This window comes from Scylla paramamosain, chromosome 36 (assembly GCF_035594125.1).
Source record: "Scylla paramamosain isolate STU-SP2022 chromosome 36, ASM3559412v1, whole genome shotgun sequence".
Taxonomy (NCBI): domain Eukaryota; kingdom Metazoa; phylum Arthropoda; class Malacostraca; order Decapoda; family Portunidae; genus Scylla; species Scylla paramamosain.
Window position 1 is genome coordinate 3,430,132 of NC_087186.1, and position 15,096 is coordinate 3,445,227.

General features: G+C 39.8%; 1 protein-coding gene across 4 annotated transcripts in view; it reads right to left on the reverse strand.

The window, feature by feature from the left end:
* The window catches only part of LOC135090829 (trafficking protein particle complex subunit 11-like), a 193,274-nt gene that overhangs the window by 56,675 nt on the left and 121,503 nt on the right, over window positions 1-15,096 (reverse strand). For all 4 annotated transcript variants that reach the window (XM_063987916.1, XM_063987919.1, XM_063987917.1 and 1 more), the window contains one exon: window positions 3,882-4,009. In XM_063987916.1, the coding sequence (XP_063843986.1) occupies window positions 3,882-4,009 (128 nt within the window). The remainder of the gene's footprint in view (window positions 1-3,881; window positions 4,010-15,096) is intronic.

Sequence of the window (15,096 nt, forward strand, 5' to 3'; positions counted from 1 at the left end):
TCACCAGAATCTCATGCACTTTATATTTCTGCCCGGAACCATGCCAAGTCTGTTCTCCAACTAGCCAAAAACTCCTTCATTAACAGAAAATGTCAAAACACTTCAAGATGTCTCCGCCAGTTTTTCTCAACCCCCCAGCTGCTAACTCTGTACAAGGGCCTTATCTGTCCATGTATGGAGTATGCTTCACATGTTTGGGGGGGTTCCACTCATACTGCTCTTCTAGACAGGGTGGAATCAAAAGCTTTTCGTCTCATGAACTCCTCTCCTCTAACTGACTCTTCAGCCTCTCGCTCACCACTGCAATGTTGCATATCTAGCTGTCTTCTACCGCTATTTTCTTGCTAACTGCTCTTCTGATCTTGCTAACTGCATGCCTCCCCTCCTCCCGCAGCCTCGCTGCACAAGACTTTCTTCTTTCTCTCACCCCTATTCTGTCCACCTCTCTAACGCAAGAGTTAACCAGTATTCTCAATCATTCAGGATTACTCCTTAGTGCCAAAAACTATTTGTTTATATCTAGGCTCTTCAACAGAATCACTTTTAACTTATTTCAGAGATTGAATTACTGTCTTACCCACAGTGTCTATCCTCCAAATACAGAAAAATGAAGGAAATATTAATAGAAACTATAATTTAGTAACAAACAACTGCTTTTGCTTTGTTTTTTAGTATTTGAAATCAAATAACTTTGTTTGAGAGCTGAATTATGGTTCGGCAGCAGAAGCAAATAGGAGTTCAAAATTTTGCCTGAAAACTGATTTGTTCAAAAAGGGGAGGCATTTGGTAGCCAAAGTTCCACTGTATAGTAAATGTCTTCAGCTGTTTTAGTTTCCAACAATTTTTGCATTGTTGCTTACATTTAGTTTCCATTTACTGTGTGTGTGTGAGTGAAGTGGAAGAATAAATATTTGGCAGAACATTTGGAAGGACGTCACAATAACAACACAATATACTTGTACTGGAGGCCAGCACTTTGACATAGAGTTTAGTGTTGTATATAGAAATGGGCATATATCTGCCTGTGCCAAAATCAGTACAGTGGTATCTTGGTATATATCTTTAATCCATTCCAGATCCTTGAACTCGTACCAAACAGGATGCATACCAAACAAATTTTTCCCGTAAGAAATAAAGAGAAAATGATTAATCTATTCCCATGAAAAAATTTTATTATTATTGGCATATTATACAGTACATTGATGGGGTTCTATGAAATCATTTAAACAAGGAGTAGGCAGTAGACACCTGCCAAGACGATAATTACTCCCAGTGAGGTCTAAAGCACTGTTCAGGGGGTGCTGTGAACTTATCATTAAACCCAGCTGTGACATTACTGCCCTCTTTGTGTCTCACAACACAAGGGAAGCAGTCACAGCCTGCCCTCTAAAGACAACTCTCTTCCTCCACACAAAACTACAAGCACCTAATAACACACACATCCTTCACTCAAAAAATTTCAAAATCATCACGGCGACTCCTACACCAGCCTCGGAGTCCCCATCTGGGGAGGGGACCATAAATGTCCCCAGGTTGGACTGCCTTTCTGTTAACGACCCTAAGTTTCTTGACAACCCCCTCAACTTTTTTTTCATTAACTTCTGCAAAATTCGCAGTCTAAGATCTAAATTTCAATCTGTAGAACACTACCTCTCCTCTTCTAAACCTCATCTTTTCCTCACTGAAACTCAGGTGTCTGAGGCAACTGACAGTAGCCCCCTTTCTTTTCTCTCCTACTTTCTCTGTCCTCATTTTCGATCCAAAGCTGGATGTTGCATTTATGTGCGCAATGACTTAATCTGCTCTCCTGCCCACGCTCTTGAATCTTCCGAGTTTTCCACCATCTGGCTACAACTACAGAGTCACTCTCAAACTAAATTTATCTGTGCTGTATACCTTTCACCTAACTCCTCTGACTAAGAAATTCTTTGACTACTTAACTTCCAAAGTGGAGCACATTCTGACTCTCTTCCCTTTTGCAGAGATCTCCATTCTTGGAGACTTCAATATTCACCACCAGCTTTGGCTTTCCTCTCCCTTCACTGACCATCCTGGTGAACTAGCCTTCAACTTTGCTATCCTCCACAACCTAGAGCAATTGGTGCAACACCCTACCTGTATTCCTGACCGTCTTGGAGATACGTCCAACATTCTTGACCTTTTCCTGACTTCTAATCCTTCTACTTATGCTGGTACCCTTTCTTCTCTGTTGGGCTCCTCCGATCGCAATCTCATATCTGTATCTTGTCCTATCGCTCCAATCCCTCCTCAGGATCCCCCTAAGCGAAGGTGCCTCTGGGGTTTTGCCTCTGCTAGTTGGGAGGACCTGAGGAGGTATTTTGCTGATTTTCCTTGGAATGACTACTGCTTCCGTGTCAGAGACCCGTCTTTGTGTGCTGAGCGCATAACAGAGGTGATAGTGTCTGGCATGGAGGTATACATTCCTCACTCTTTTTCTTGACCTAAACCTTCCAAACCTTGGTTTAACACAGCTTGTTCTCTTGCTGTACATGATAGAGAGGTGGCCCACAAAAGGTACTTAAGCCTTCCATCACCAGAATCTCATGCACTTTATATTTCTGCCCGTAGCCATGCCAAGTCTGTTCTCAAACTAGCCAAAAACTCCTTCATTAACAGAAAGTGTCAAACCCTTTCAAGATCTAACTTCCCTTGTGACTTCAGGCATCAAGCCAAAAATATCTCCAATAACTTTGCTTCTTCTTTCCCTCCTCTATTTCAACCAGATGGCACCACTGCTATCACATCTATTTCTAAATCTGAACTCTTCGCTCAAACCTTTGCTAAAAACTCTACCTTGGACGATTCTAGGCTTGTTCCTCTCTCTCCTCCACCCTCTGACTACTTCATGCTACCTATTAAAATTCTTCGCAATGATGTTTTCCATGCCCTTGCTGGCCTAAATCCTCGAAAGGCTTATGGACCTGATGAGGTCCCTCCTATTGTTCTCTGAAACTGTGCCTCTGTGCTTGCTAGTCAAACTCTTTCACCTCTGTCAACATCTGCCTTTCCTTCTTGCTGGAAGTTTGCCTACATTCAGCCTGTTCCTAAAAAGGGTGACCGTTCTAATCCCTCAGTTTCAGTTCAGTTTCTGAACATTTCGGATTTCGAAAGACATTCAGGAATTAATTAAGTTCGAGAACTGAGGTTCTATGGTATTTGCCTGCATATATCACAGAATTATTTTTCCATAGAAAATGTAAAATGTTCTAATATTTCAGGGTGTGTAATGCAGGGTAAAGCTACAGTAAGGCTTCTGATGTTAATGCACCACAGCTTGTCCAAGTATGATACATAACAGCAGACTACCGTACTTAAGAATGATAATAGTAAATGTATAACTTTTTATGGACTATATATGTTTATACATCATTATACAGTCACTAAACAAATAGTTAAAAGTATAATCAAAGGGTAGATAATGAAAAAAAAATTAGGATAGTAAGGAATATATATTATACTTAATCACTAGTTCTGTCTTCATCTTCATCCTTTGAGCTTCATAATAAAAAAAGTTGGGAAAAATATAGTCAAAAGCCATCTATATTTATCACAAGATTACAGGACTTGCAAAACCCAGCACTGAACAGCACTATCCCCATGTCCTGCATCCCACTGTGTACTCTGTACTATGTATTGTGAGAGAGAGAGAGAGAGAGAGAGAGAGAGAGAGAGAGAGAGAGAGAGAGAGAGAGAGAGAGAGAGAGAGAGAGAGAGAGAGAGAGAGAGAGAGAGAGAGAGAGAGAGAGAGAGAGAGAGAGAGAGAGAAACAGAGGATGAGATGAACAAAAAGGACCTCAACATCTCACTGGTTGGTAGGTCATAATACTGCTCCACTATATTGGCTTCTTACAGGTACCTACCTGAACTCCGGGAATGCTGGGGCACTGGCTGCATGCATTGTGACTCCCTCATTACCAGACCCTGACCAGTGCAGCCAAACAACAACGGTGCTCCCTGGTGCTCCTAGCTGGGTCCGTACATCTACCACCTGTCATGGAGTTGTTCATAGTCATTAAATGACTTCTTTATCATTAAAGTTACCACAGCCACCATGTAAGTTACAACAGAGAGAAAGAACTAGAAAATTATGCATACAGCCATTACAATAGAGAGAAAGAACTGGAAAATCACACACACACACACACACACACACACACACACACACACACACACACACACACACACACACACACACTTCCTAATCAGCAACACCCTCACTGACACCCCCCATCGCTGGAGGTATGTGGACAACTGCACTGTGGGTGTCCCAGTCTGCAACAAGAACCCGGACTACTCGCCACTGCAAGTAATTCTGGAGCGACTACAGACGTCGACGGGGGAGAGCAGGATGACCATCAACCACAGCAAAACTGTGGTGATGCATTTCTGTACCTCCCCTGTACCAGTGCCCCCTCCCCAGCTCACAATGGGCCCTTACCCACTCCAGGTGGTCCGATGTGCCAAGCTTCTCGGAGTCACAGTGAACGACCAGCTGACCTAGAAGCAGCATGTCGCCAGCACCATAAGATCTGCTACCTACAGGCTGTATATGCTGCGCAGACTCAGGTCGCTGGGGACCCCAACAGACGAGTTAAGGGGGGTGTACCTCACCTTAATCCTCCCCAAACTCATATATGACTCCCCAGCATGGTCTTCCTCCCTCACACACACTCAACAGCTCCAGCTGGAGAGTGTGCAGAAAAGGGTGTGCAGGGTCATCCTTGGCCCTGCCTACACCACCTATGATAAAGCCCTGACCATCCTGAGTCTGTCCAGAATGCCAGATCTGCCAGGCACTGAGAGGCCCTGGAGGAGTTTGGAAGGGGACTACTATGTCATCAATGCCTCCAACACATCAACACCTCCAACACACACGGGCCTGACGCGTCTCGCCCGGTCCGTGCCACAAGACACCACAACCAAATAATGCCCCTAAAGGCGCCATGAATGGACCAGTACAGACTCAGTGCGATTCTCACCATTGTGCAGGCCATCAATAAATAGTATCTTAGGTTTCTAGATTAGACTTAGCTTTAGGATTAATATTAAGTATTTACCCACCTCCTCTGTACATTTTTAGTCTGTAAACTGCCATATTAATAAACCATTTCTTCTTATTATTATTATTACACACACACACACACACACACACACACACACACACACACATATAACTTGTTCAGAAGAATAAGGCAGGCCTTTGCATATATGGACGAAGAGATGATCAGGAAGATGATTGTGTCGCTGATAAGACTTAGATTAGAATATGCAGCTTTAGTGTGGTTGCCATAAAAGAAAAAGGATATAAGGAAGTTGGAGAGAGTTCAGAGAGCAGCTACAAAGATGGTACCAATTATCAGGGACTTGTCATATGAAGAGAGACTGGAAAGGATACATCTACCAACGTTGGAAAAGAAAAAAAGAAGAGAAAAAGGGGAGACTTGATTGCAATGTGTAAAGCATATGAGGGAGTAGAGGAGGTGGACCGAAGAGACTTAATGGTCTGGGATACACGAGACACTAGAGGACATGGAGAGAGACTGAAGAGGAGTGCTTGTAGAAGAGACGTCAAAAAGTATAGTTTCCCATATAGAGGTAGTAATGTATGGAACAGTCTGGATGAGAAGATAGTAAATGCAGAAAGTATACATGGATTCAAGGCTAAGTTGGATATTAAAAGATATGGAGATGGGACAGCACGAGCATAGCTCTTCTCCCATAAAGCACAACTAGGAAGTTTGATTGTGATGGAGCACATAAACACACACACACACACACACACACACATAAACAGACACACACACACACACACACACACACACACACACACACACATATATATATATATATATATATATATATATATATATATATATATATATATATATATATATATATATATATATATATATATATATATATATATATATATATATATATTAAGGGTGTATATGGGCAGGAGTCTTTCTCTAATACATATCTCATTGAATGTGATAGCTAGTTGAGCATTTATTATTTTTCTTAAGATACTTTCCTTATATCTTATGATTGTCTTATATTCTTTTTAATTGGCTGTATGACTTCGCCGAAGCTAGTCATTTTCGCTAGATCGCGATTTCGGGTCCTTGACCCTTCTTCAGTAGCGAAGGTCTATCCGTGTTGAGGGTGTCGGAGAGAATAGCTCAAGCTGATTGCGGGGGTGTATTTATACCGGTAGGCTTGTCACCCTGCTGTGCGTCCTGGTCTCTGATTGGCTGACGGCTGTCGCGGGCTGTGCTGGGCTGCTATCCAAGCTGGGTCTTCGCGCGCTTGATAATGCTTGTAGGTCTTTGGATTGTTGATTTAATGTAGGGTTTGTCTCTTTTATATATAGTGCTTCTAAGATGGGGAGACGCCTGGTGTCTGGGCATGTTGTTAGGATCTCCGTTTTATCTACTAGCATTTCTCTTGTGATGTTTATGTTATGCTTCTCCTTCAGATGTTTCTCGGGTGCTCCTGTTGCGAGGTGGAAAGTTAGTCGTTGGGAGAGCCTTGTTGTCGTCATGCCAACATAGGTGGAGGGAAGGACTTCACAGTTTCCTTGGTTACACGTAAACCTATATATGACATGTGACTTCTGAAGGCTCTCTTTCTCTTTTGAGGGGTTATTTTTCAGAAGAAGATGGCTGGTTTTCTTGGTGTTGTAATAAATTATCAGTTTAACTTGTCTATCAGGGTCGGAAGGCTTGATGTTCCTCTTCACAATCTGCGTGATGGCCCTCTCATCTTCTTCGTAGGCAGTAGAGAAAGTTGCTTTATAGAAGATGTTGATGTTCCCTTTCTTATCCTCTTGTTGCTTCTTGTTATGCCAGCTGTCGACAATTTTCTTTACTAGGCGGTTTATGTCCTTTTCACTGAAATTGTTGTTTATGAGGACTTGAGTTGAGCGCTGTATTTCTTGGTGGACTTGTTTCCACGTGCTGCAGTGTGTAAGCGCTCTTCTGATGTAGGCTGAGATAGTGGAATCCTTGTACCTCGTGGGACACTCACTTCGTCCGTTCAAGCAGAGTCCAGGATTCGTTGGTTTTGTGTAGACGCTGGTGGTAAATCTTCCTTCTTCTTGTTGCACTAGGACGTCGAGAAAGGGCATGGCTCCATCTTTGATGTTTTCCATGGTAAATGTTAGCCCAGATGTTTCTTGGAAGTGAAGTCTAAGATGCTCTGCTTCGGCTGCGTCCTTTGTCTTGATGAAAATGTCTTCAATATAACGGCAATATATATCCGGCTTTTTTACTATCTTGAAAACTTCCTCCTCGATGCAACCCATGAAGAAGTTTGCCAAGAGTACACCGAGAGGAGAACCCATTGCCACGCCGTCTACCTGGCAGTACTTGCTACCGCGGGGGCAGGTAAAAGGTGCTTCTTTAGTGCAACACTCCAGCAGTTCTTGGAGTACAGCTTCTGGGATCGCAAGCTTAGGTGTTGCTTCATTGTGATAAAGACGTTCCATGATGTAGTTGATGGTGCGATCCACTGGAACATTCGTGAACAAGGATTCGACATCTAGTGAGGCAACTCTTCCTTCTGCGTCTCTGTTGTTGAGGATATCGATGAAATCTGAGGCTGACTGCAGACAATAGGAGGTAGGAATGTACGGCGTGAGGAGGGCGCACAGTCTTTTAGCGATGTAGTAGGTAGGAGTGGGAATTTGGGATATTATGGGTCTTAATTTGTTGCCTGGCTTGTGGGTCTTGACATTGCCATAGCAGTATCCCATCTCATATTCGCCTGTGAGTCTTTCGAATATGAGATGGGATACTGCTACGATCACAAAATTTGGGATATTGGAAACACTGAAAAAACATTTATTCATTCAGTGAAGCTGACTTTTCTTCCATAGTTTACTCCCTTGTCTCAAAATACAGTACCTGTATTTACCTAGCTGTGGTTTATGGGAGGAAAGTAATCTCATAGTATCCCATCTCTAAATCTATCCAGTTTCGTTTTAAAAGCACTGACAGTTTCGGCATTCACAACGTCTTCACTGAGTTCATTCCATTTGTTCACACTTCTGTAAGGAAAGCCATACTTCTTGATGTTTCTTCTACAGTTAACTTTCTTCAACTTCTTACTGTGTCCCCTTGTACTCTGTGTGTCTAAATTTATAAAATATTCTTTGTCCACATTTTCCATACCATTTATCATTCTATAGATGTTTATTAAATCTCCTTTCTCTCTCCTATTTTCAAGGGTAGGAATTTCCAACATTCTTAATCTCTCTTCACAGGTCGACTTACTCATCTCAGGAACCATCTTAGCGACTGCTTTTTGTACTCTTTCCAGTTTTATATTTCTCTTTGTATGAGGACACCCCTGCCACATATTCTAATTTTGGTCTTACCATGGCAATCAACAACTTTTTAATCATTCCTTCATCCAAATATGAGAATGCCATTCTCAGTCTTTTCAACAAATTCATCATCTCTCCAGTAATTTTATCAATGTGTCTGTCCAGAGTCAAATTATCAGTAACTGTTACTCCAAAACCCACTTCTTCTTTTAATTTCTTTAACTTTACACCATCCATCTCATAATGATATTGTATTCTTTTTTTTACTTTTACCAAATTCCATTTCTTTACATTTACTTTAATTGAATTCCAATTGCCAAGATTTACTCCATCTATTTATCTTATTTAAATCATCTTGCAGTACCATATGGTCATTTACATTTTCTACCCTTCTCATCAGCTTAGCATCATCCGTAAATAAGTTCATATAACTATCTATTTCTTCATTTATGTCATTCACATATATTACAAACATTATCGGTCCCGACACTGACCCCTGTGGAACACCACTAGTTACTATCAGCCAAGATGAATTTTGGTCTTGTATTACACTTCTCATCTTTCTATCATCCAAATAATCCTCCATCCACTCCAGCAGTCTTCCTCCAGTTTTTTCATAATTTTTATCTTCCATAGCAATCTTCAGTGTGGTACTTTGTCAAATGCTTTCTTCAAGTCTAAGTTGACACCATCCACCCATCCATCTCTCTCCTGCACAATGTTGACTACCTTTGAATAAAAGGACAATAAGTTCATGGACTATGATCTTACCCTCCTAAATCCAAATTGACAATTTACCAAAACTTTATCTCTTTCCAAGTGTTCCATCCACCTTTCATTTATTGTTCTTTCATATAGTTTTCCTACAACACTAGTCAAGGACACTGGTCTATAATTTAATGGGTTTTCCTTATTTGATCCTTTGAATATTGGTGTAATATTTGCTCTTTTCCAATCTTTTTGGTACTCTTCCCTGCAGCAGTGATGTCACAACTGGACTGTGAATTTTATCAGCCAGCAGTTCTCTACATTCTTTCAATATTCAGTTTGATACTCCATCTCCAGATGGAGATGTCTTTTTCCATCATCTTAAGTATTTCCTCATAACTGACTAGGACAGTACTTAGTATATTCCTCACCAACTTATCCCTTCCAGCATCAAACTCCCCTTCCACAGTAAATACCGATCTGAAACTATTGCTCATAAACTCTGCCATGTCCTGTGCATCCTCATAAACTTTTCCTTCAACTTTCAATCTTGATACCTTCCTTCTTCATCTTCCCATTAATATGTCTAAAGAATAGTTTGGGTTCATTTATATACTTTTCTACTTCATCTCTTCCATAGTTTCTTCTCTCCATTCTTATTATCTCAACATACTTGTTTCTACCACCAATATATTCCTCCCATCTGATATCAGTTTTCCTTTTCTTCCATCTATTTCAAGCATATAACTTACTATTTCTAGCCTTTTTGCATTTTGCATTGAACCATTCCTTACCCTTTCTACATCTTGCTCCTCCTCTAGGTACAAATTTCTCGACAGCAGAATTATATATCCTTATAAATTCATCCCATTTTTCCAGAACATCTGCATCTTTAAAGTCTTTCCAGCTTTGTTATATTTAAATCTTTGCACCTCATAATTTTCATTAATGAATACATTTTCATTTTTTTCAAATTAAATTCCATCAACACATGATCACTTTTACCTAGATTGCTATCATAGTGTATAATTTCAATAATTTTCACATCCTTGGTAAACACTAAATCAAGTCTTGATGGTTTATCTCTTCCAACTAAATCTGGTATCACTATCAACCTAGTGAGTCATCAAGTTTTCCACTGCCCAGTTTAATAGTCTATTACTCCATGAGTTCTCACTTCCAGTAGTTGTCAATGTCTCCCAATTCATCTCCTTACGATTAAAATCGCCAACAATAACTATATCACTGCTTTCCATCACTATCTTTTCAAGACCTTTTAACACATCTACCAACATCTCTTGATGCTCTTCTTTTTTGCCCAGCACATACACTCCTACATAATACATTATCCTTCCCTATTAACTTCTAATCATCACTTGTAGAATTTGACTTGTCTTCACTTTTAATTACCTTCTCCACTTTAACACATTTTTTATTCAGAATTGTCATTCCACCTCCTCCCTTGTCACTTCCAATTTTTCATCCATAAATCATATTTATCATCACCAGTGTCAGGAGTTCCCCATTCATTTTTCCATTTTGTCTCACATAATACAACATCAAGTGCAGTTCTGTTTAATAACTCATTTAATTCCATTTTTGTTGACATTAATCCACTTACATTAGTATAACATACCTTACTTACAGTCTGATGTACCATTTCTTTATTCTCACATCTCTTACTCTCCAGAAAACTTCTTCTCCTCTTCCATTCATTGTTCATTTTTTTTTTGTTTAGCATTATTTACTAGTTCCTTTTGCTTCAACCTTTCAGTCTCATCCATATCTGTTTATCCATACATTCTTATATTCTTCATCTCCAGACAAACTCCGAGGTCCATTAATTACTTCTTCTGCTTGTACCTGTGTTGCAAACTTTATTATTCTTATGGGTCTCATTTTTTCTTCTTCATATTTCCCAATTCTACAGAACTCTTCCACTTGCTTTACTACCTGACTGTCTTCACCCATCACTTTCTTCAGTAACTTATTCAACAGGTTCTTTTCCTTTTCCTCTCTCTGAATTCTGCTTCCTATTTTCTCTTCCTTTCAACCAAATACAATTACTTGTTTATATTTTTCTACAGTGTCTCTCACTAACTTTTTCCTCTCTTTAAAAACATTTACCACTTTGTCACAGGTTTTGTTTTTCATTTTCTTGTTCTATTATTTTCTTTAGTGATTCTTCTTCAAATTTACGTTCATTTAACCACTTACTTTGCCTCAATTCCACATTCTTAACACTTGCCTTTATTTCCTCATTTCCTTTCTGAACAGTTTCTACTTTTTCCTTTATTTGTTTCTTCAAACAGTCATTTTCTACCTTTAATTTCTCATTTTTTATCTTCCACCTCTATCAACTTTGTTATAATAGTCACCAACTCCTTACCTGTCTCCTTCTGGTGTGCCTCCAATGTCTTTATTCTCTCCAAAAACTTGTACATCATTTCTTCCATATACAAAATTATTATACACTGTGGTCTATAATTCAGTTCTCTTTCTTCTCCAGTAAAACCTTCAAAGAATTCCCTTTTCTTTAGGGTGCCGCTCTCTGCCATGTTTGTCCAAAATGTAAACAAACCAAACTTTCCTAGAGACAGGATAACTATACTCACAGTACTGTTTCTCCCCTTCCTATTTACTACCTAGGTATTCCTGGATCTTCATAACATATCTTGTTCCACCATGAGCAATTTGTGTTATTCCTTCCTCCTAAATACAAAGAACTAGAAAACATGTCCTGTCAGCTTCGATGCCACTGTGTGTGTGTGTGTGTGTGTGTGTGTGTGTGTGTGTGTGTGTGTGTGTGTGTGTGTGTGTGTGTATTTACCTAGTTGTGCTTTATAAGAAAAGAGCAATGATCATGCTGTCCCATCTCCATATCTTTTAATATCCAACTTAGCCTTGAATCCATGTATACTTTCTGCATTTACTATCTTCCCATCCAGACTGTTCCATACATCAATACTTCTATATGGGAAACTATACTTTTTGATGTCTCTTCTACAAGCACTCCTCTTCAGCCTCTTCCCATGTCCTCTAGTGTCCCGTGTATCCCAGACCATTAAGTCACTCTGGTCCACCTCTTTTACTTCCTCATATACTTTATATATCGCTATCAAGTCTCCCCTTTCTATCCTCTTTTCCAATGTTGGTAGATGTAGCCTTTCCAGTCTCTCTTCATATAAGTCCCTGATACTTGGTACCATCTTCGTAGCTGCTCTCTGAACTCTCTCCAACTTCCTTATATCCTTTTTCTTGTATGGCAACCACACTACTGCTGCACATTCTAGTCTAGGTCTTATCAGCGACACGATCATCTTCCTGACCATCTCTTCATCCATATATGCAAAGGCCTGCCTTATTCTTCTCAACAAGTTATAGGTTTCTCCTGTAATTTTGCTAATGTGTCTCTCTGGGGTCAGGTTCCCAGTCACTTTAACACCGAGATCCTTTTCCTCTTCTGCTCCACTCAACCTTACACCATTCTACACATAATTTCCTTTTACTCTTCTTGTACTTTTTCCAAATTCTATTACCTTACACTTCTTTAAATTAAGTTCCATTTCCCATCTATAACTCCACTCTGATATCTTGTTCAGGTCTTCTTGTAACGTTCCACAGTCCTCTGCACTCTCAACTTTTTTCAGCAATTTTGCATCATCCACAAAAAGGCTCATGTAGCTGTTCACACTCTCCATCATATCATTTGTATAGACTGCAAACATGATTGGTGCAAGTACTGAGCCTTGGGGTACTCCACTTATGACTTCCCTCCATGATGATTTTTTATCTTTTACCACCATTCTCATTTCTCTGTTTGTCAAGAAATTTTCCATCCATCTCAGCAGGGCCCCCTTTACCCCACCATTATGCTTCAACTTCCACAACAATTTCCTGTGTGGCACTTTATCAAAGGCCTTCTTCAGGTCTAAATAAACACAATCAGCCCATCCATCTCTTTCTTGCATTATATCCACTCAGTAAGTTTGTAACACACGATCTCCCTCTCCTAAATCCAAATTGTTGCTTTATTATCATATCACTTTATTTCTTTCTAGGTACTGCATCCATTTATCCTTCACCAATCTTTCACACATTTTGCACACCACACTTGTTAGAGACACAGGTCTATAGTTTAAGGGCTCCTCTTTACTACCACCTTTATAGATTGGCACTATGTTGGCTCTCTTCCATTCAATTGGGATTCTGCTTTCAATTATGGAGCTTTCAATAATATTATGTATTACCCATGTCAACTTCTGATTGCACTCTTTTAGTATCCATTCTGACACTCCATCAGGTTCATGGGCCTTCCTGAAGTCTAGTCCCTCCATCTGTTTCTGGACATCCTCTTCAGTCACTTAGATTTCCCCCAGACCCATTTCTTCACTCATCTCACTCTGCCACACAAATGTTTTCTCTTTTGTGAATACTGATTGAAAACTCCTGTTCATTATCTCAGCCAATTCAGCCAGATCCTCACACATTTGACCATTCACCTTCAATCTGTTTATTCCTTCTTTATTTTTCATTTTGCTGTTCACATATCTGAAGAATAGTTTTGGTTCCTCTTTGCATTTGTCCATAACATCTTTCTCATAATTTTTTCTTTCTTCTCTAATAACCCTTACATATTCATTTCTTGTAGTTGTGTAGTTTTGCCATAGCTCCTGCGTATTTTTCCTCCGCCATCTATTTCATGCCATTTCTCTCTCCTCCCTAGCTATTTCAAATCTTCTATTATACCAGTCATTGTTATATCTTCTCTTTGTCTCTACTTTTGGTACATATCTTTTCACTCTCTTTTCATAAATATTGATGAAAGCTTCCCACTTCTTTTGCACATTACTTGCTGTGATAAGTGTACTCCAGTAAGCTTCACCAAAGTATCTCCTCATTTGTACAAAATTTGACTTACCATAATTAAATCTTTCACTTTTATAATCTTCACATCTACTTTCCTCTTTTTTCTTTAATACAAAACCTTATCATGAAATGGTTGCTTTTTCCTAATGGACAACTATAGTTCATGTCTTCTATAATATCTGTTTCTTTTGATAATACCAAATCAAGTCTTGATGGCTCCTCTCCTCCTATGTATCTAGTGTTTTCCTCAACCTACTATGTCATAATATTGTTCATTGCCAGTTTCAGAACCTTATCTCCCCATGAGTCTTCTCCTCCTCTTGTGTTCCACTCCTCCCAATTTATCTCTTTACAATTAAAATCTCCCGTTATAACAATTTTGTTGTTTTCTTTAATTTTCTTTACAAGCCATTCTTTTGTCTCACTCAGCAACTGTTCATGCTCTTGTCTATTCCAGGTCTTTTTTTTTGGTGGGACATATACCACTGACATATCATAATCCTCTTCTTCCATTTATTAGATGTAAATTTAGGCCTTCCACCAAGCCTTCTGCCTTCTCCACACTCTCCATCCTGATACCCATTTTAACAAGCAGCATCACCTCCTTCTCCTTTTCCACATCTGTTTCTTATCCTTATCTTATCCTTATTTTTTTCGCAATGATGTTTTCCATGCCCTCGCTGGCCTAAACCCTCGGAAGGCTTATGGACCTGATGGGGCCCCTCCTATTGTTCTCCGAAACTGTGCCTCCGTGCTTGCACCTTGCCTAGTCAAACTCTTTCAGCTGTCTGTCAACATCTACCTTTCCTTCTTGCTGGAAGTTTGCCTACATTCAGCCTGTTCCTAAAAAGAGTGACCATTCTAATCCCTCAAACTACTGTCCTATTGCTTTAATTTCCTGCCTATCTAAAGTTTTTGAATCTATCCTCAACAGGAAGATTCTTAAACATCTACCACCTCACAACCGTCAAGGTCGCTCAACTGGTGATCTTCTGGCTTTCCTTACTGAGTCTTGGTCATCCTCCTTTAGAGATTTTGGTGAAACTTTTGCTGTTGCCTTGGACATATGAAAAGCTTTTGATAGAGTCTGGCACAAAGCCTTGACTTCCAAACTACCCTCCTACGGCTTCTATCCTTCTCTCTCAAACTTCATCTTAAGTTTCCTTTCT